The sequence below is a fragment of the Colletotrichum acutatum genome (genome assembly GCF_030867785.1).
Source record: "Colletotrichum acutatum strain CBS 112980 chromosome Unknown BDZ83scaffold_94, whole genome shotgun sequence".
NCBI lineage: Eukaryota > Fungi > Ascomycota > Sordariomycetes > Glomerellales > Glomerellaceae > Colletotrichum > Colletotrichum acutatum.
In genome coordinates, this window is record NW_026849088.1 from 59048 (window position 1) to 78507 (window position 19460).

General features: G+C 53.2%; 5 protein-coding genes and 1 non-coding gene across 6 annotated transcripts; 4 read left to right on the top strand and 2 right to left on the bottom strand.

The window, feature by feature from the left end:
- Positions 1-715: 715 nt before the first annotated feature.
- BDZ83DRAFT_722050 (uncharacterized protein) lies at positions 716-1729 on the top strand (the record flags this gene model as incomplete). Its single annotated transcript, XM_060512429.1, has 1 exon — positions 716-1729. One exon carries the CDS (start codon positions 716-718, stop codon positions 1727-1729), a length of 1014 nt encoding a protein of 337 aa, XP_060361579.1.
- Positions 1730-3225: 1496 nt separating this feature from the next.
- On the top strand, positions 3226-5023 carry BDZ83DRAFT_722051 (cytochrome P450; the record flags this gene model as incomplete). The annotated part of the gene is given in 6 exon segments (XM_060512430.1): positions 3226-3584; positions 3633-3728; positions 3748-3880; positions 3942-4071; positions 4147-4708; positions 4852-5023. The coding sequence occupies 6 exon segments, from the start codon at positions 3226-3228 to the stop codon at positions 5021-5023; spliced, it is 1452 nt and encodes a 483-aa protein (XP_060361580.1).
- Positions 5024-5155: 132 nt separating this feature from the next.
- On the top strand, positions 5156-5254 carry BDZ83DRAFT_t219. Its single transcript has one exon. It is a non-coding gene; the product is annotated as a tRNA-Leu (tRNA).
- Positions 5255-11716: 6462 nt separating this feature from the next.
- Positions 11717-13561, top strand: BDZ83DRAFT_585090 (amino acid permease; the record flags this gene model as incomplete). The annotated part of the gene is made up of 4 exons (XM_060505821.1): positions 11717-12077; positions 12182-12462; positions 12544-13321; positions 13380-13561. The coding sequence occupies 4 exons, from the start codon at positions 11717-11719 to the stop codon at positions 13559-13561; spliced, it is 1602 nt and encodes a 533-aa protein (XP_060361581.1).
- A 2093-nt stretch (positions 13562-15654) lies between these two features.
- On the bottom strand, positions 15655-17243 carry BDZ83DRAFT_722053 (glycosyl hydrolase family 43 protein; the record flags this gene model as incomplete). Its single annotated transcript, XM_060512431.1, is given in 4 exon segments — positions 15655-16323; positions 16335-16652; positions 16662-16855; positions 16898-17243. Coding segments are annotated over 4 exon segments (1527 nt in total).
- A 701-nt stretch (positions 17244-17944) lies between these two features.
- On the bottom strand, positions 17945-19447 carry BDZ83DRAFT_743273 (S-adenosyl-L-methionine-dependent methyltransferase; the record flags this gene model as incomplete). Its single annotated transcript, XM_060513135.1, has 9 exons — positions 17945-17984; positions 18050-18213; positions 18274-18466; positions 18532-18745; positions 18801-18930; positions 18993-19015; positions 19089-19174; positions 19245-19273; positions 19337-19447. 9 exons carry the CDS (start codon positions 19445-19447, stop codon positions 17945-17947), a joined length of 990 nt encoding a protein of 329 aa, XP_060361583.1.
- Positions 19448-19460: the final 13 nt, after the last annotated feature.

Here is a 19460-nt window from a genome sequence, read left to right on the forward strand (position 1 = left end):
ATCATGTTTGAACTTACCCAGAGTAGAAAGCAGTTCATGGACCTCAGAATCTTGGCCATGATACACCAAAAGATTGATATCAATGAGGTTTCCACTAACATCCCCAACCCCCTCTACGTGCTGGCGAGAGTTCTTGTGACGTTGCCAAGGACTAATTTGAAGAAGCACCAAAACCCAAACTCGCTGGTGAGTACGAATTTACGAGATGACCCTTCTGCAAATGTCTTGTCTGGGCTTGGGCATTGACAAATCATGATAGACTTCAACCATAATAGACCTCAACCATGATAGACTTCCAAGGTCGTCGATCACCTCCCAAACACCCCTGAGAGTGACCTCGGATTCTAATCTCTCAGCACAAAGGCCTCATCGACCAACTGTCACAGTTTTGTGTTTTTACTCTAATGTCCCATTGACCAACAGAGTCTCCTGTCTCTGTCTCGGACCTCCCGTATGCCCTAGTATGGTAGTTGGTGCCACCGAGGATGGCCGTGCGTATCCGAGAGCATGCAGACAGCTTCGGATGCCGACCTCGTGGCGGTCTGACAGGCTGCAGCTACTAGCGCCGGGAACCACCCATCAAAAATAGCCTGGCCCGTTGTGGGATATCTCAGCGAGAACCCTCGCAGCCTCACTGCCGACAGAGGATACGCGAATGCTGACAGCCGCCTCAGACTGCCAGCCCTTGCAGAGGACGATGCCTCACGAGACTGTTATGACGCGGCGCGAGGACAGGCTAGACGAGCCGATATACGCGCAATACAGGTTCTCACACACAGTGCCCTCGGGGCAAGGCATCGCGCCGCACATCAGACTCCTGAGTATATCAGAAGACATTCTCGCGACGGTACACGGCGAACGCGATGTTCTCATTTGGAATGTCAAGCTCAACTTGCCTCCTCAGCGCATCGAAATTGACATCGTCCTCGACCACATTACGGGCATTGCAATCTCTCCGGCGAGCAGCAATGTTATCGCGCTGTCGTTCCAGTTGGGCTCCAAATGCGAGGTGTGGACGTTCAACTGGGCAGACAAAACCCCCGAGGCAATGTTCACGACGGGATTGGACTTCCACTCACCACAATTTTCGCCTGATGGTCGCTTACTCGCGTGGATATCGGCCGGCTGCGTGGACGTTTGGGAAACAATCATCGACACGCACGTCCAGACAATCAGCGAAAGCAAGAAAGTAACCAGCGGCCGGCCGGTTTCCAGGTTCGCATTCTCGACGGATTCAAGTCGACTCGTTACAGTGGATCGGTCGGGAAGGCTGGTAAGCTGGGACATCGCAACATGGTCGTACATTGGCGAATCGAAAGCTCAACCGGCGATGGACAACAGCGGGTGGGAACCAGTGCAGCTCGTTACAGATGCTAGGCGTGTCATGATGGTCTCTCGCGGTGTAGACGGCGAAGTTCCGCAAAGGTGGAGGTTGACAACATGGTGGCCGAGTAGCGGTAACAGGGCGGAACTCGAGATGGACGGATGCGTGTATGGTTGCGTTCCTGGAAATTGCGCATTTGTGGCGACGGTGCAATCGGACGGGGGAAAGCTGCGAATTCGAGACGCGAACAACGGCATGTGCTTCGACCAGTCGACTCAAGGCATAGCGAAACGTGGCAAGACACCTTCGGTGGTAATGGGGGATATGGTGATGAGTGGAAAGATTATGGTAACGCAAATTGCCAACGGAAGGACGACGATATGGCAGTTGGTGGCCACGGAATAGGGCTCGAAGCACGACAACGCGGACACGACTCAGAGTAGGGCACGATGTCTTGGCTGTGAAAGAAGGCTTTGCACTAAGACATGTACCAAACCGAGCAGAACCCGATAACGGCGATTGTCTTCTCATGAACTCGCTGATTCTGGACAGCGAAGCGAAACCCAAGCTAAAAGTAGGCGGGGGTCGTCTTGATATGGCCTAGTCGCCGGGAGAAGATGTGGATTCGGCGCCATCTCACTCAAAATTGAACTTCAATTTCCATCAGGCAATGTTGACAAACTATTCTGCTGGACCGGCGCCCGCCTGCTCTTGTCAGGTCTTTCAGTCAACTTGGTACAGTCGGAAGCTACTATCCCTGTTCGCCCATACTTGAAGGACAATGTCATGTCCCCTACGTCTCCGAGTCAGGCCGCGTCATATATGGAGGACGGAAATCTACGCCGCATTATGACCGTGTTCTTCTCGCGTTCGCTCGCACGTTTGGAGGGTCAAGACGCCTGGAATTACCAAAAGAGTGACAAGACCTTGAGTGACAAAGCTCCAGGTGAAACCTAACCCACTTATTAGTCTATGATGGGCTGAGAGGCCGGCGGTTACCATACCGACAGCTTCAACCCAAGTATTGATGAAGCAAGGGACGAGGAACGCAGAAATTTATAGGCCGCATAATACTGAGTAAGCTTGTGTTCTTTTGCATCTCTTGTGGTACATAATGTACAAGAAGATTGCCTCACATTGTAGAGAACCCCATACAAGGATGTGGCTTCCAGGACTTGATCTGGAAAAGCAGCGATCGATTACGTTATCACTGTTACGTTTCCCATCTGCAATCCTGCAGCGACTGCGCCGTACATTAGCTAAGGGTTCCCGGATGAGGAGTTGTTTTCTCACAGATAAACAGAGCGAGCTCTCCTATCATGAAATGCCAACGGCGATCAATCGGAATACCCCACAAGATGCTTCCTCCCGCCCCGAGTAGTGCCGCGGGATATGCAAGCCATAGATACATCGCGGGTGCAATTAGATCATTCTTGCTTCTGGCAAGCCGGGACGCGATTTTGTCGGGCATCCGATCAGAGCACACAATTTCGATAATATCAGTGCCTAGGATGAGGCCAAGCCAAAGCAAACCCTGAGTTTGGGTGCTGAATTGGGCATATGCCACTGGCCCCATTATGAGAAAAGAGACGACCCTGGACAGATCCCGTTAGACAAAGGACTCTCGTAACATTGTCACCTGATTTTGGCAATGTAATCTTACCACCAATACTGGAAGAATATGTAAGGAATAATTGCACACATGAATTGAGGCTGTGCCATCAAGTGGTCTAACTTTCGTAGATAATACTAGTATAGCGACAACTATTCAGATCCGGCAAGCTGCCCAGCGAAAGAGGGTACTGACGAGAAAAAGCCAACAACCATCATCACATGAAAAGATATCGCGAGCTAAGCTCTACGCCTTTCTCCTTCTCCCCTGACCTTGCATTATTCCAATCATGCCCTGGAAATTGCTCACCCCGGAGCTTATCCCGATCACCCGGAACCAGATTGTGCTCCTTGCGTGCATCTTCATCGCCGCTCTATGGATACGGACACTTCGTCTCCAGGCGACAGCTAAGATCCCTGGCCCTTGGCACTTGAAGTTCACAAGCCTATTTGTCAAACATCGTGAACTGTTCGGTCAGAAAAGAGAGTGGGTTCACAACCTACATCTTCGATATGGACTCGTCGTTCAAGTCGCGTACAACGAGGTCTCTTTCACAAGCTACACAGCAGCAAAGCAAATCTACAGCTCTGGAAATAAGGATTTTCCAAAAACGGAGCTATACTCTCTGTTCCAGCAAGGCGGTCACATGTTAGTGCCCTGCCGCGGGAATGTTTTTGACACTTTTTGTGCCCATAGATCTGACATCTACAGCAACCTGTTCACAGCCCTTGACTCAGACACCGTACCTATGACACTCTCTTCCACAAATAAGCTCTGTGCTCTATGGCTAACGTAATCGATTATAGCATAGCACTATACGGCGCCATCTCGCTGACCGGTACTCCAACTCATCGGTTCTAGGACCCCAGATCATCGAGATGATAGACGAGCGGGCAGAAGCCTTTGGGGCGGTGCGTGCGGCATCAGATACGGCAGACATCTACGTAAGGTCCCCGAGGTTACCCGCATGAATGTGGTTTCTGACTGTGTGTGATGAATTATCAGTTTTACTTACATGCATACGCTCTCGATTGTGTGACCGGGATGTTGTTTCATCCTCACAGAACAAATTCACTTGTCAACGCTGGTGACCAGCAGATGGTCAAGTTGCTATCCTATGCCAAAACCCGAGAAGGTAGATTCTCATCAAATGCGTTTTGGAGTCAAGAAACTCTTTGGGACGCGTTCTTAACACTAACAAGTCTCGCAGTAACCTTCTTGCACCATTATCTGCCCCTACTTTCACCACTCTGGGAGGCTCTGTTCCCGAAGCTGGTCGACCTGGAACAAGGAAGCAACTTTTTGCGAAAGTTTGTGCAAGACTCGTTGGAAACCGGAGACCACTCCGACTTTACCGTGGCACGAAAGCTTCTAGAATCGAGCCATGTAAGCAGGCCCCTGGCAGAAGCTGAATGCCTCGACCACATTGGCGCTGGGATCGAGACTACAGGTGACACCTTGTGTTGGCTCATTTGGGAACTCTCTCAGCCTAGACACGAGGGAAGAGTCCAAAAACTTCACAACGAGCTTGTCGAAGCAGGGAATGATCGGCACCTTCACGATCTGCCCTATCTTAACGCTGTCGTTCATGAGGGCTTGCGTTTATTTGCCCCAGGAACGATGTTGCTTCCACGTTACGCGTCAAAACAAGGCGCCTTCATTGATGGATTTTTCATCCCCGAGAATACGATCGTGGCGTGTAACTCGTTTAGCATGCATCGCCTGGATGAGAGTACGTTCCCGGACGCATGTCAATTCGTCCCTGAGAGATGGTTGGATTCGGAAGACAACACTGATCGATAACGTTTGTTTTTTGTCTTTGGGCTTGGTCCACGGACTTGCATTGGGCGGCAGTAAGCTTGAATATTTTATCCACCTCGAGGGGTCAAGCGCTAACGCAATGCGCGCTTTGTAGTCTTGCTATGGCTGAGATGAGAGCTTGCTTGAATGCAGTCTACTCCAAGTATCGTACGAGACCCTCCCCGGATATGCGGTCGAGTATGGAGATGGACGATCAAGTTCTGACATCCCGTCCTCGAGATTTGTGTTGCAAGACACAGTTTGTACCTTGGGGACTAGGTGTGTGATTCATCCGAGCGCCTCCACAGAATGTAGACGACTGCCATATATTGCTTGGCAATCTAGCCTGGGTAGAGTAGCTCCAGATATGACTCCCAACTCGTCAACAACCTTCAGCTTCCAGAGATTTTCTCATGCTTGGAAGGGTGGCCGAGTTGGTTATGGCGCCAGGTTAAGGTCAGCTTAACATCTGTTTCCTGGTGGGGCAACCCGCGCGAGTTCGAGTCTCGTCCCTTTCAGAAGCACCTTTTTGCATGTCGTGGAGATATCGATATCCATTTTCCATTGACTTTTTAGTGCGAATTTGACCAATTCGGTGAACTCCGCCGATGCGTCTTTTTTTGGGTACGTACCTTGAGAATTGAGTTCCGCCTGCAAAAATTGTTAGTGCAGCGGAACGGACCAGTGAACGGGGCAGAAACGGCACAGAGTGGGGCATTCGGATACGAGGGACCTGTGAGAACTCTGCACAGGTGGGGCCGTCACCGACAATGTGCCGTGGACCAACCAGGGACGGCATTTCCTCGTGCACAGGCCCCTTTCTCGCCCGATTCATTCCCGATTATGGGTCCGGGCCTGGATTGATGTTTGCCCCATTCCGGACGTCCTCCGACCGGTCTTCCCAGTTACTGTCGACTTGTCTCCACGCAGATGTTACACTCGCTGAAATTGTTGGAACGCGCCATCATTTCATGAAGATTACGCTGCTGCAGCCTTAGCTTCGGGGCGCAACGGGAGACCCAAGCGACCCAAGCGACTCAAGATCCTCATAATATAGTGGCGATGGATGCTGCAGGCATGTGCGCACTGCGCAGCGCTGCCTAGCGCTGTAGTCCACTGTCCACTGGTCTAGAGGTGCAATGTACCGAGGTGAAACGCGGCATTTTGCACTGAATACTGGGACTGACGAGGAGATCAAGCCAAAGAGATATGTCGGAGCGGCAGAGCAATTGGTGAGACTCGACAATTGTTGGTTGCTGGTGGTCCTGTTCTTGACCAACCGTTGCCGACCGTTGCAAGTACGCAGTATGCAATTTTGTGGACTCGAGGCTCTTGGACGACGTGGCCTTCTTCTCGTGCGGACTTGCTCTGCTCCGCAATGCCTTGTCTTGCGTCGTACTATCCTACCGCTACGCGTCCCAATTCCCTCTCGTAATTGTCAACCAGACCATATCGATTCCTGGGAAGTGTGGTCAACAGCTGGCCATGCGCAGCGCATCTGAGCGTATTTTGTCTCGCAGGATCACAGCTGTGCCGTTTGCTGCTCATAGCGATCGGCACAGAAATTGGACGTCGGATGCTTTTCGCAGACACCGACCACGTGAGCGGTGAAAGCAGTTTCGTCTCCGACCAATTTGCTCGACGGATGCGCATGCCGCCCAGATAAGAGTCCGGCTGGCAACTGTCGACCTCCAAATGGTGCCGTATCTCTGGGTTGTTTCCGCAGGTCTGGCCGCAGACTTGTTTCGTAAAGCTAACTGCGTCTTATCTTGGGCGATAGGCGATTGCTGTTTTCGAATGGCGGCCAGGCAACCAGGAGCGACAAGGGGTTCAAGGGGATTCCTCGGCGTCCACATTGCCATCCTTGAGCCTCGAGATAAGCAACCACAGCAGTCTGGGGTTCCGGTAGGTCCCCCACGCAGTAATGGAGGAGGCCCCTTTCCGCCCCTACACCGAGTGGGCTTATTGATGGCCACGGTCAGCAAAGTCCCCATAACGTATCCGTTCGGGTAGTCGTACATTGCGCGGATGAGCAGGATGTCTTTCCCCGAGTCCCTGGTCCGAATGGGAAGCTACGCCGTATGCCTTACCGAGGCGGGTGGTGTTTGGCGGCGATAGTCCTATCTTCGAGGCGCGCTGGCGCGGTCTGCGACAAGTTGACATCTTGGTCAGGAGACACTTGTGGCGTTATCAAATCGGTTTCCCGGCGTGTAGGCCCCGTGTTTGTAAATATCGGGATAGCCATTGGTCTCGCTCAGTCTATACCGGATGACTTTCCTGGATTTGGGAAGACGTCGCGTGATCTGCGTAGGATCGATATTCCCGAGGACTGACAGTCGGTAGTTGGAGATGTGTTCAGGGCTAAACGTCGTCGTCACTCCTGTCAGGGCGGCCTGCTTGTCGGCCGCCTTCGTTCTTGCAAGTACCTCGCTAACAGGTAACAGAGTCGGTAGAGTCGGAACTGATGTTTCTCTGCCTAGCAGTACCTTAGCCCATGGTGTATCGATGCCCTTGTGCCGCCCAGCACGCTGTATCAAGGATCTGTTCCGATGAGATGTTGGTTGCTTCATCTTCCATGTGAGCTTCCCCGGCTGTGAACAATTCTTGTCTCGCTTGGTGCCATTACTCCCTGAACTACTCGCACGGGTGGTGTAGCCGGCACAGAGAAGAGCTTACATACATAGGGGATATGCCTTGGTCCCGGTCGATGGTAAGGATTCGAGAATCAGGGATTGATGCAGCCGTAGTTCGCATCCTGCATTCGAGCTAACATGGACCTGTCTGGAATAAGGAGTAAAGATCGTCGTGAATGGAGAATGGGAGAATTTGGCGATGACCCAGGATAAGATGGAGGCGCCAGAGAGATGCGGTTGCCGCAAGGCTGGAGAGGATCCGAGGCGTCGGTGGAGGAAGGCACGGGTGGGTCTGGTCATTGTCAGCCTCGAGGAAGCCACGATGCGAGGCAGGCGCGACGACGGAAGCTGCGCACCTTCCGTTTCTTCCCAATAAAGTACTATTCGCAGATAGGTAGAAGGAACCCAGGAAAGGTGCAATGTCCCCCTTCCTGAGTTGCACCTTCCCGCCCACTACATCTGAACGCAACCACGTGCTTCCGATCCGACGACATCTTGCCGCATTTCTCAGGCCCGTGGCGGATGTATCCGTAAGGTCAGGTACGGAGGTTCACTCCACTCAACTTCATGTCAAAATACGCCAGCGAACGTGTCTCTCTTGGTCTTCAACGCCACGTCGCATCCCGCTCTCGTCGACAGCTGTCGTGGTCTTGGCGCCTCTAAATAACCTTCCTCACTTGAAGACCTACAGTGGGGTTCCCTATGAGACGCCCTCCTGTCCTGGACTACTCCCGATTCCCCCATGTACCTTGCCTTGCCCTCTCGGTTCTCGCATGGCTATCTGCTGCTGCACTGCACTGCAACGGAGAAACTAAACGCAGATCTCGTCCAGGGCAAATGTCGGTTCTTGAATGCTGTTGGTCACCGCCATGTGATGACCTCGCTAATTTGTTTCCAGCTGCGGCTCAGCGGCACCTAAATGTTTTGACGTACGGGAGCGAAGGATGAGGAGGAACCGTTCTCGAGACCCTGCGCGCGTGTCTGCGGGCGTTCGACCAGCCTTACCAAAGCCACTGACCAGGTACACCTATCTGTACGCTGGTATCCTTATTCTGCGTACGAGGTCTCAAATTCAACGTCGCTTCGTCTAAATGGCTTTCGGCCGTGGTTGTGTCGGCCTCTCCGGAAAGGCAGTCGAACCTTTTACGGCGCCCGAATCATACACTCTCTTTTGGGACTCCGCCAAGCAATTTGTCGGTCTGCACTCGGTGTGTTAAATCTCGCTCTCGCCATCCCCACTTCACCAGCGACCGTCATCGCGCGCGCCACACCCGCTTCCATCAACAGCCAGGCGTTGCGCATTTTCCCGCCCTCGCTGGACCTCATTGGAAAGCCATTGAGCTGATCATGATGCAAGGCTATCGATCTGTTCCATCATGCCATTCCAGCCTTTCCCCGGATTCGATACGTATATACGTATCGTGAGTGTGCCCCTCCTGTTCAGCCTGGCAGTGGACAGGGTCTCCAGGGTCTAAGGGTACCAATTGCGCCATCAGCGAGCCTTCAGGCTTCAGCGCAAGTGGACGACCCAGCATGGCGGGACAAACGTCGACGTCCTTGTCGCGTGTGCTGCGATCGGGTGTCATCCCCCCGGACTGGCCTGGCTTTCCTCCACCAAATAGCCGGGTTTGGCGCTGAGCCGGCTCGACAGGTGCTGAGGGAGAAATTCTTGGCTTGACGACTCGTCTGTCTTTCCCATCAAGGAACCGACCGCTTTCCTCGCATCCCGACGACAAACATGAATTGTACACCGACAGCCACCGACGATTGTCACTGACAAGTATCTCACCCGCGTTAAGCCGGCGCAGAGATACTCTTACGTACGACTCGGCTTGGCTCTAACTTGGTGCGGCAGGTGGGCGGATCATCACTGGAGTCCCCTCTGTGACATCAGCACCTATTCAGGGCCTCCTCAGAGCCACTTCAGAGCCACTTCCCACGGGAGCTTGCAGGCCTCACGATCCTAGTGGGCTTGGTTGTATCAGGGAATTGTTCAAGGTGTGCCACCCGACCCTTGTGTTGGCGCGCAGAAACAGCCTTGGGATTCCCTGTGCAGAACGGGGGGAGCCCCTGTCTCTCCCCCATCTGCTCCAGTCTCCTCCATTTTCCTCCATTTCTCTCCATTCTCTCTCCATCCAAGCGCGTCCACTTGGCTCACTTTTCAAACGCTCACTCGCTCGCTTTGCGACCGCCAACCGTGTCGTCCTCCACCGCCGTCGGGATCAAGACGGCAAGACGGAAGATTGAGAGACTCCACGACTCACACCGGGCGAACCAACGGTCTGTATTTGCGTGGAGAGCATGCGGCGCTAGTCGGGCAACTGGGACCACAGCACTACGTCATTACGCATTATGTGCATTGAGCAGGTCGAGGATGAGGACTGATGGAGAAATGGATCATCTCTTTGCTGTTGACGATTTTTTTTGTGCTGCCGCCTCTAGGCACTTGGTCCCTGATTGTTTCCCCTCGACAGGACGAGGATTATTAGACGTGAAGCACAAGCCGTAACCACAAAACGCAAGAACGTGGAGCGTTGGAGCCTCATCCGACGCCTCGCGGCTTCACGGCTCCTCGGGGTCCTCCCTTTCGGCGCCGATGGGAGAGGGGAAAAGAGGAGAGTTTGTGAGGAGAAACCTGAAAAAGAGCGTCGACAAAGTCTCAATTGTCAAAGTACCAACAAGTACGGATAACTTGGTTATTCGTACATCGCCCCCAACCCACCCGTGCGGGACAACACACATGCGCAAGAAGCCGCGAAGAACACACGAAGAATAATGCCTCCATGGGTTCCTAGCGCCAGCTAGCGGACAGCCAAACCTTGACCACTTGTCGAACCGCGGCACTGTAGTGCGGAAAAAGGATTTGCAAAGTCTCGATGTCTCGCCATCCCGCCGCCACTCTCCATGGGACTCTCAGGCCTAATCCAAGTCGTGCGACACACAGGCGCGGAGCAAAGTCCTAAGGCGCGCGGACCAATGTCCAGAGGGCCGCAGCCCAATCGGCTGATGACTAGGGATACAAGGCAGAGGAAATGCAAATGCAAATGCAAGACAGGCTGACAGCCTAGAGCCCAAAGTACCGCCGATAAATCCCATTTACCTTGGATCGGGTGTTCCAACGATGGGCTCAATATGCTTTAGACCTGCGGTCGATAGCGCGGGACAAATTACCGCAACCAGGCCCAGAGCCGACACCGTCTGGCTCTACACGCGCTCTTACAGGCTCACTTCTTCGGCCTGGGTCTTGGCACCACACCAGATACGGCTGTTGCGAGCGATGCGATGCTTGAATGCTTCGATACGGCTGACGCTGGCCACATGCCAGGCACCTCAGCTCTCTTCTCGGCCTTGCCTTGCACGGCGCTGCGTTGCCCTTCACTGTGCCGCAGGACGTCGTCCGTAAGCGAGAGAGAGCGCCCATGCTACCCGTGCTGACTGCTCGGCAAGTCTTGGGAGGTCAGAGTGTGTGGGCAACAAGATTGCTGTGGCACCGGTCGAATCCACCGGAGACCCCGAGTCAGACCAAAGAGGCCGCGAGAGATAAACAGACGCAAGTTGAGGGAACCTACGCTAAGAAGCCCTTCATCGACATTGTGCGAGCCCGCCCACGCCCAGCAGTGCACACGGCGCCTGGTATCCTGTATGGACAGATAGGTACAGGGACACCACTGATAGGACGAGACATGCGACTACATACGGACGGACAAGGGGCTGAGAGGGGGGCAAAGGACATGGACATGGGCATGGGGGGTGTCGAAGGTACGCTACAACTCTTTGGGGGTTTGGTCCCGCAGCTCACGTCCACGTCCAATGAGATGGACGTCATTCACCTATCCCGGCGAACGCGACACAACCGACTGATAGCCCAGTACAGGACGGCACTGACTGGAAGTTGTACAGTGAGGAGTGAGGAGGAAGAGTGAGGACTGCGGACTGAGGACTGCCTCAACTCAATCGAGACCTTCCCTGCCGGCTGTCTGTCTGTCAATCTGTCTCCGGCAGCCTGTCTGTCTGATTTGTCTCGTTTGTCTATTTTTTCGACCCTTGCCGATTTTTGCCTCTTTTTCTTTTCCTCCTTCCTTTTAAACTCTTCGTCTTCCCATCTCCTCGGCTCTGGGATACTTCAGTTCCAGTCACACACGGCCGATCCTCCCCCAAAATAAACTTACCTTCTTCTTGGCTTTTCAAATCACATAAGGCCTTCATTGTCCCTCATGTCAATTGGAAGAGCCGTCTCACCTTTTTAACCTTTCCCTTTTTCCAGACCTCCCTCTCATCGCCTCGAAGCCCAATTTCGGCTTGCTATTCGACAGATAGTATAGTCAAACAACATCAAGGGCATTCATCATGGCGCATGTGCTCTCGCAAGACCCCGGTGCTCGCGAGCACGATCTCGGCTTCAACAAGGGCGATATCAAAGATGGCTACACTACCCGACCCTCCCGTTCCGACGATGGCGGTGCCGACAACATGCTCGAGTCTCTGGGCTATAAGCCCGAGCTCGAGCGTAATCGCTCAACGCTGCAGGTCGCCTTCATGTCCTTCGTCCTCGCTGCTATCCCTTACGGTCTTGCCACTACCATGATCTACCCCTTGGCCGGCGGTGGTCCGGTGAACATTATCTGGGGATGGCTCGGCGTGTCTTTGATCATTATCTGTGTCGCTGCCTCGCTTGGTGAAATCACCAGTGTCTACCCTACTGCCGGAGGTACTTACCAACATTTCTTCTCCATAATGTTTGCCGTTGCGACGGCCGGCCGGCCCCGAAACTCGCCAAATCCCGACTTTATGCTGACGACTTCTCTCCGCTAGGTGTCTACTACCAAGCTTTCATGCTGTCCTCTCCCAAGTACCGCCGCGTGGCCAGCTGGATTTGCGGCTGGTTGTACGTTGTGGGAAACATTACCATTACTCTGGCCGTGAACTTTGGAACTGCTCTGTTCATCGTTGCATGCGTCAACGTTTTCGAGTCGGAACCTGGTGTCGGCGTCCTTGCCGGCGAGCCGTACCAGGTTTTCCTCATCTTCCTGGGTTTGACCTTCATCTGCAACATTGTGTCCTCGCTCGGCAACAAGTGGCTGCCCATCCTTGATGTAAGAATGCTTCTGCTCCCGCGTGCCCGGTGTTGTTGTATGGTTGTGAAATGAAAGCATACTAAACCTTTCGTGACATAGTCCGCCGCCATTTTCTGGACATTCGCTGGTGTCTTCGCCATCATCATCTCCGTCCTCGTCGTTGCCAAGAACGGCCGTCACGATGCCAAATACGTCTTCACCCACTTCGAGGCCAACTCCGGATGGCCCGATGGCTGGTCTTTCTGCGTCGGCCTCCTTCACGCCGGATATGCCACTTCGTCCACTGGTATGGTCATCTCCATGTGCGAGGAGGTCAAGAAGCCCGCTACTCAGGTCCCCAAGGCTCTCGTCCTCACCGTCTGCCTCAACACCCTGGCCGGTCTCCTGTTCCTCATCCCTCTCGTTTTCGTGCTCCCCGACATCACCTACTTGATCAACCTGGCTTCCGGTCAGCCCGTCCCCGCCATTGTCAAGGACGCCATGGGAACATCTGGCGGTGCCTTTGGACTCCTCTTTCCTCTCATTGTCCTGGCCATCCTTTGCGGTATCGGCTGCACCACCGCCGCCTCTCGTTGCACCTGGGCCTTTGCTCGTGACGGTGCCATCCCTGGCTCCCGCTGGTGGAAGGAGGTCCACCCCAAGTTGGACGTTCCCCTGAACGCCATGATGCTCAGCATGGTTGTCCAGATCATTCTCGGTGTCATCTACTTCGGATCCAGCGCTGCTTTTAACGCGTTCTCTGGTGTTGGTGTCATTTGTTTGACTGCCTCGTACGCCATTCCCATTGGTATCAGTCTCTTCAACGGCCGCACCCACCTTGTCGGCAGCCCCTTCAACCTTGGCAAGTTTGGTGTCGCCGCCAACGTCATCTCTCTCGGTAAGTACACATTACAAAACAAATCTCATCATTAGGTACAAGACTAACTCTTTGACAGCCTGGTCTGCTCTTGCCATGCCCTTGTTCTGCATGCCCACCTTCGTTCCCGTCACCCCCACGACCATCAACTACGCGCCTGCCGTCTTCGTCGCCGCCTGCCTCATTTCCGGCGGATGGTACTTTGCCTGGGGCAGGAAGAACTACGCCGGGCCCCCTACCAACGAGGAGCCTGCTTTCTAAGCTCTCTACACGACTGAGCTCGAGGTCTGATGATCAAAGGCCGAAATGTTTTTGAGCTTTTCAGCTTCTTCGGGTCAAAAAATTAAAAGTATCGACAACATACGCTTGGCAACAATGTGCATCCATATGAGCCTCCTGTCACACTTGGAAACAGTGAATTGGGAGCAACCCATTGGCAACATTTTGCTAAGAGGCGCCTATGGATTATGGCGCATCGGGCAAGGATACCATCAAAAAGAGAGAGAGAGATAAAGGCGGTCATGTACATAGGAATGATACCCCCAGTGCTTAAATTCAAATTTTCAGTTGCAACCGTTTTGTCTTGCTATTGTGACCTATTTCGGAAAACCACCGCAGTCAATTGAGCATCAGGTAAGTTCCCATGCTCGAATTTTCACCAACTGTTGAGCCCATTCGCAGTTGCTAACCCCAAATCTGCCGAGCCTTGCCATCTAAACGTAGAGCATTGCTGAAACACCATATCGCCGAGGTACATCCGGCCAAAACCCAATGCTCCAGCTTTCGTCTGATCAACAAAAACCATTGTGAAGTTTACGCCCAGCCAAACAATCGACACTGTACTGGACTGTACAAAGCGGGCAGGGACTACCCTTGGTACTCCTTCGTGCTTCCATTCCCCCCCTTTTTCGGGAGGAGATTTTCACTGCAGTATTTTTTCTCTTTTCAATGGAGTCGTTTTTCTGGGTCCCCCGTTAGAGAAGCGTTGAACTTGTCAGATTGCCAAGAACCTCCATTCCGGCCGCCTTGCACACCCGCCCGTCCCCATGGGGGCACGGGGGCAAGCCAAACCAGACTGGGATATTACAGGCGGTTTAAAGGATGGGGAGTGAGGTGATCCTCCTTTTGTTATGCCAAATTTGGATATAATAAAGGTGAGGGTGGGAGAAGTTCCGGGGAAATTTTGATCTCTAGAGAGAGAGAGAGAGAAAGAGAGAGAGAGAGAGAGCAACGGCATTGGATGGGAAGGGTGTGGTGAAACATTGCCTGGGTGTGGGCTCGCGCGGTCCCTCAAATACATACAGTCCTTGGGTAAAGGTCCCAGCAACCAACAGCGGCGATGTTGGAACTCTTACTCAACCAACGTCCTTTGCATACCCGGCCCCGCCCTTGGGTATCCAGTAAACGCCGACCGCTCCTTCATGTCCAGAACGGGGTGGGGAACGCGGTCAGCGGAACTTGTCCGGTGGATTTGCCGTGATTGATTTTTTTTTTGGTTGCGTGTGTGGTTGTTCGTGGCCCAGCCTGATGTTGCTGTGAGGAGCTCGGGACACTCGGTGACTTGGTCACACACACATATGCGGACTCTCGACTCGAGGGAGGGGAGTGGAATCGGTCAGGAAGTTGTTCATTCTTACGGCATGAAAGTCCACTCACGCGTAAAACGTCCCTTCCGCATCCTACAGCCTTGTTTTCTGCCTGATGTAGTCTCAAATGTGTAGATCCAGGGTCTCAGGGCTTGTCCCTGGATAGAACGTGCCAGGTATCGATACATAACCTGGATATTCTTCAACGGGTCGATCCAGTGTGGCAATTTTTGAAGGCTGTTCAACATTCTGGCGAATCAGGGCCGTAGGAGTCGGCGGAACAAGGGGATGGGTTGCGATGACGTCTTCAGTTCAGGCTTTTCTAGAAGATTTCCGTTTCGGGGGCGTCATTGTGCTGATCGATTCCACCCCATTTCTTCTCGGGATAGCATGGCGTTGCGCACACCTGAGCCGGTGAGGGTGCCGAAGTATCCGGGGGTTCGGTGAGTTACCAGCCAAGTTGAGGTAGGCCTGGATAAGCCGTTGTTTTGCAAGCGAAAAGAAGAGGTTTCCACGCCTCACCATTGTGTTGCTCTTGGATCTGCTCAGAAGTTGCCGCACGGTGTACTTGGAGGTTCCATTCTCTGGCATTGGTCTTGTCGAGATATATCAAGTTAGTAGCTGAAAATCTCGATGTATGTCTAAATGGATGGCAGCTATTCTATTTAGACCCTGGCTTCTAAGAACTGAATTCTTGAAACTAGCTATGCACTAGTTTAGAAACATATTTCAATGAGGCAAACATCCATGAGGGTTTTGAATGCTGTCTCAAGCTGCAGTAAATGTGTTAACCTTGATCGACCCTCCCAACTGCGTCGTAGCAAAGTTGAAAATTCCGAAACGATACGCAATGAAGAACGCCCATCCAGAGTACAGCTCATACATATCTCCAAGTTTAGTGAACTCAACGCCATCAAAACTGTAGAAAAAGTCGGCGTCCCTAGTACCTGTCGGCCGCGCATCCAGTTCAGCCCGGAACCACACCTTGGTAACGCCGCTCGGCACAGGCGCCGAAGCTACCTCTTTGCCTGAATCGACGGGATTGCCAGACCACTCGTCGATGATGATGCCTTGGATCGCTTTGAGGGCGTACTCGCTGCCGTTGCGGTGGATGCCGATGTACGCAGTCTGGTCCCGGAACGCCGCGAGCCCGAACCTGTCGCCGTCGGCCATGTTGCTAAAGTCGATTTCAACGGTGCCCTTGGGAAACTCTCCGTGGATCCGGTGGGTGCGGGTTTTTCTCGCAGAATAAATGTCTTCAGTGACGCTGGCGGTGCGGAGGGTCACGCCGTTATTGATTTCGAAGCTCGCGACGTCGGGGTTGTGGTTCCATTCCCAGGTTGGACCGAGTTCGCTTCCAAAAGTGTAGGTTCGCGTCCAGTTGTACAAGGGTTGAGATGGAAGAGGGAGCGGGTAAGAAGAGCCCAACCGCCGTTGCTTCCTTTCACGATCTCGGGGAAGCCATCCGCGCCCCAGACAATGGGCGCCAACACAGGCATGCGGCCCGCGGGATACGCCCAAGTGAAGGACATGAAGTACCAGTCCCCTTGCGCGGTCTTAATGAGACTTCCCTGGTGAGGCGAGTTCCCTCCCTCCAGCGGTGGCGCGATATTCTGGCCCAGGATCTTGGCTTCGTAGGGACCCCACGGACTGCTCGACTTCCAGATGTATGTCGTGGATCCGGGCTGGTCGTTGAGGATGTAGTACGTCCCGTTAATATTGTACATCCTATTACCCTCCACTGTCTCGGTATTGACATCAGATGCCTGTAGAACCTGCTGCGTCTTCACAACACTAAGTCCATCGGCAGCGAGCTGCGACACGCTGACCTTGCCGTTGCCGTAGACCACATACATTGTATCATTATCGTCAATCAGCAGCCCATTGTCATACATACAATTCCCACCACCAAAGTTGGCGCGGTTATACCACGGCCCCTCGACAGATGAGGCAGTAAAGACCCAGGTGACTCAGAAGTTGGTGCACCCGATCCAGTACCAGAGCCCATCACTCTCGCGGTACCGAAGCGTCGAGGCCCATGTGCCACCTCGATAGGCGCGGGGCCCGCCGGGCGGGAGGTCGTAACCGTCGCCGAAGTTGAGACGGGGAATGGAGTGCCCGACGGGCTCCCAGTTGACGAGGTCGAGGGAGCGTAGGATGGGAGCACCGGGGCTGTAGTGGAAGTTGGAGGCGGAGAAGTAGAAGGCGCCGTCTGGACCGACGGAGATGTCGTTGTCTGGGTAGTCTTCGTAGAGGACTGGGTTTTGGAAGGTTTCGTCACGGCATTTCTTGATGGTTGCCGCCGAGGTGAGGAAGAGGAAAGCTGCTGAGAGCAGCAGGAGACGGGTCGACACCATCGTGGGAGAAGCACTGGCGGAGGTAGCCAGGGGACATGGGAGCTTGGTTCAGACTTTGGGCATCTGATTGATTATCACGGGAACCTTTGAGCTACTAATACTGGAATATTTCTCAAGCCATCTCCCCTGACCTTTTTGGATTACTTCAGACTCATTGGCGCGGGAGGAGAGTGTCAGCCATCTGCAGGAACTTCTCGGGGGGTTGTCGTCCGCTTCCTCAAATCATCAAATACGACGCTGCCACTTTGCGGGGTGAGAGATGCCAAGAGGAGAAACCCGCCCCAATTTAGCCATCTCGTTTTCCCGATCTCCAGGGACTTACGGGAACGCCTGATTCTTTTGGGGAAATATAGACATTCTACCCGATTTCCAAGCCAATAATCTCGTCACTCTGATGGTAGGAGATGACGTTCATCTCTTTACGTTCTCGCTTGGAACACTTCGCTGAGTTTGACAGGGCCTGCATCTCCACCGGGCTTAGCATCATTCACATCGAAAATGATGGCAGGCAAACGGACAGCAGGATCCAGACGCGATTGGCATTGCCGGCAAGTTGTTATGCCGATGACACATGTCTCTTGCATCAATGTGGCTGCCAGCTGAGCAACATATAGGATTCTTGAATCAAACAGAGAACGGAACAACGACTCTTTATTCTCGGAGATAAATGCTATCCTAACAAATCCCTAAGCGACCTGCCCTCAGACCTCTGGCTCAGGCTTCTGCCCATAGACCATATGGCTAGAATATTGGTCAGCATTCAGCCCTTCCTCTAGTAAGAAAGGAAGAGTTCAAATCGGACTTACAAGTGCAGGTAGACGTGCGACTTGCAGGCTTTCATCTCCTGACGGACCTGTGAGAGCAACACGAGCGCCCCCTCCCTAGTCCAATCCAGTGCGGTGCAGAAGAGCTTTAGGGTGAATGCGTCAAGCCCTTCGAGCATCTGAATCAGGTTGCACATGCCAATGTCCTAAAGCGAAGCATCCTTTGCCCAAGGCCCAATAGGAATCTTGTAGTGTCGATGCTCGACGTTTTGAAAGCCTTGGTCTTTCACCCATGAGTTCAAACTCGGCCCCGGTGCCCCGTCTCGGCCGAGGTTCGCACAGGCTTCCATGAATAGGGTGGCCCATCGATGTGTCTGGGTATTGTTGAGGGACCCGTCGTCTGAGTCGAGCATCAAACTCCAGTCTTGGAACTCCGCCCATCCGCCAGGAGTCAGGTTCCTGGATAGGCTCATTGTTACTTTTTATCATCCAAGCCTACATGTAGGCAACTGAGGGCCGCTCACTCAAAGATTCGGCTGATGTACAGCTGCCAATCCGCGATGGAGCCTGCCATGTAGCGGCTGAAGATGAAGTTGTACTTCTTGTTGCCTACCCAGGGGCTTTCGACGTCGTCGACCTCAAACTTGACATTTGGAGGTACCCAAGGTGGCTGAATGGGACTCAAGTCAATTCCGGTTACCTCGGCATTGGGGAAGAAATCCCCCACCTCGATTGCCCCTACGTTGACATCATCAGTCTCATTTACGAAGATTGTGGTCACACAGACGCATACAGATACCGGTTCCGGTGCCTATGTCTAGTATGCGATGCGTTTTAGCTTCGTCGATGGGTGCAAGGAAGAGCTTGTTGCCGATGGTCTTGACCATTACAGTATGCGTCAAATCCAGTCTGTCCGACTCTCTCTACCAAATAAAATCGCAATCAGTGACATTTACTTTAGTCAATATTTGTTTCGAAACTCTACCTCGTCATTTGGAAAGTTGTAGGCTGTGCATGTCGCTATTAGCTATGTCGCTCGCACATGCGATGGGGACGACAAGAGCCAACTACTGCTACTCACAGCCAGCTCGAAATGCGTGATACGTTCGACCATATTCAGTCGGATAGTCTACCACCGATGAAGATAGAGAGGCAGTATACGAAGACCTGGTTTGGGACTATATTAGTCCTGGGCCAAACCTCTAGTTGCCGACTTGAGGCTAGGAGCTGGACTCACATGCGATCATCCATGGTCGAGGCATCGTTCTGTTCATGAAAAACGCATCAGTTAAGTCAGATGACTATACAACTTTAAGAACCCTTACTCACTCTTACTTCGCTGTCAACTTCGATGTCGGCTGATGCTGATGGGGCGTTTGCCGTAGATGCCGCAGCTGGCTGAACGGGTTGTGCCTCGACCTCACCAATTGGGCTGGACATGATGATACCTGCA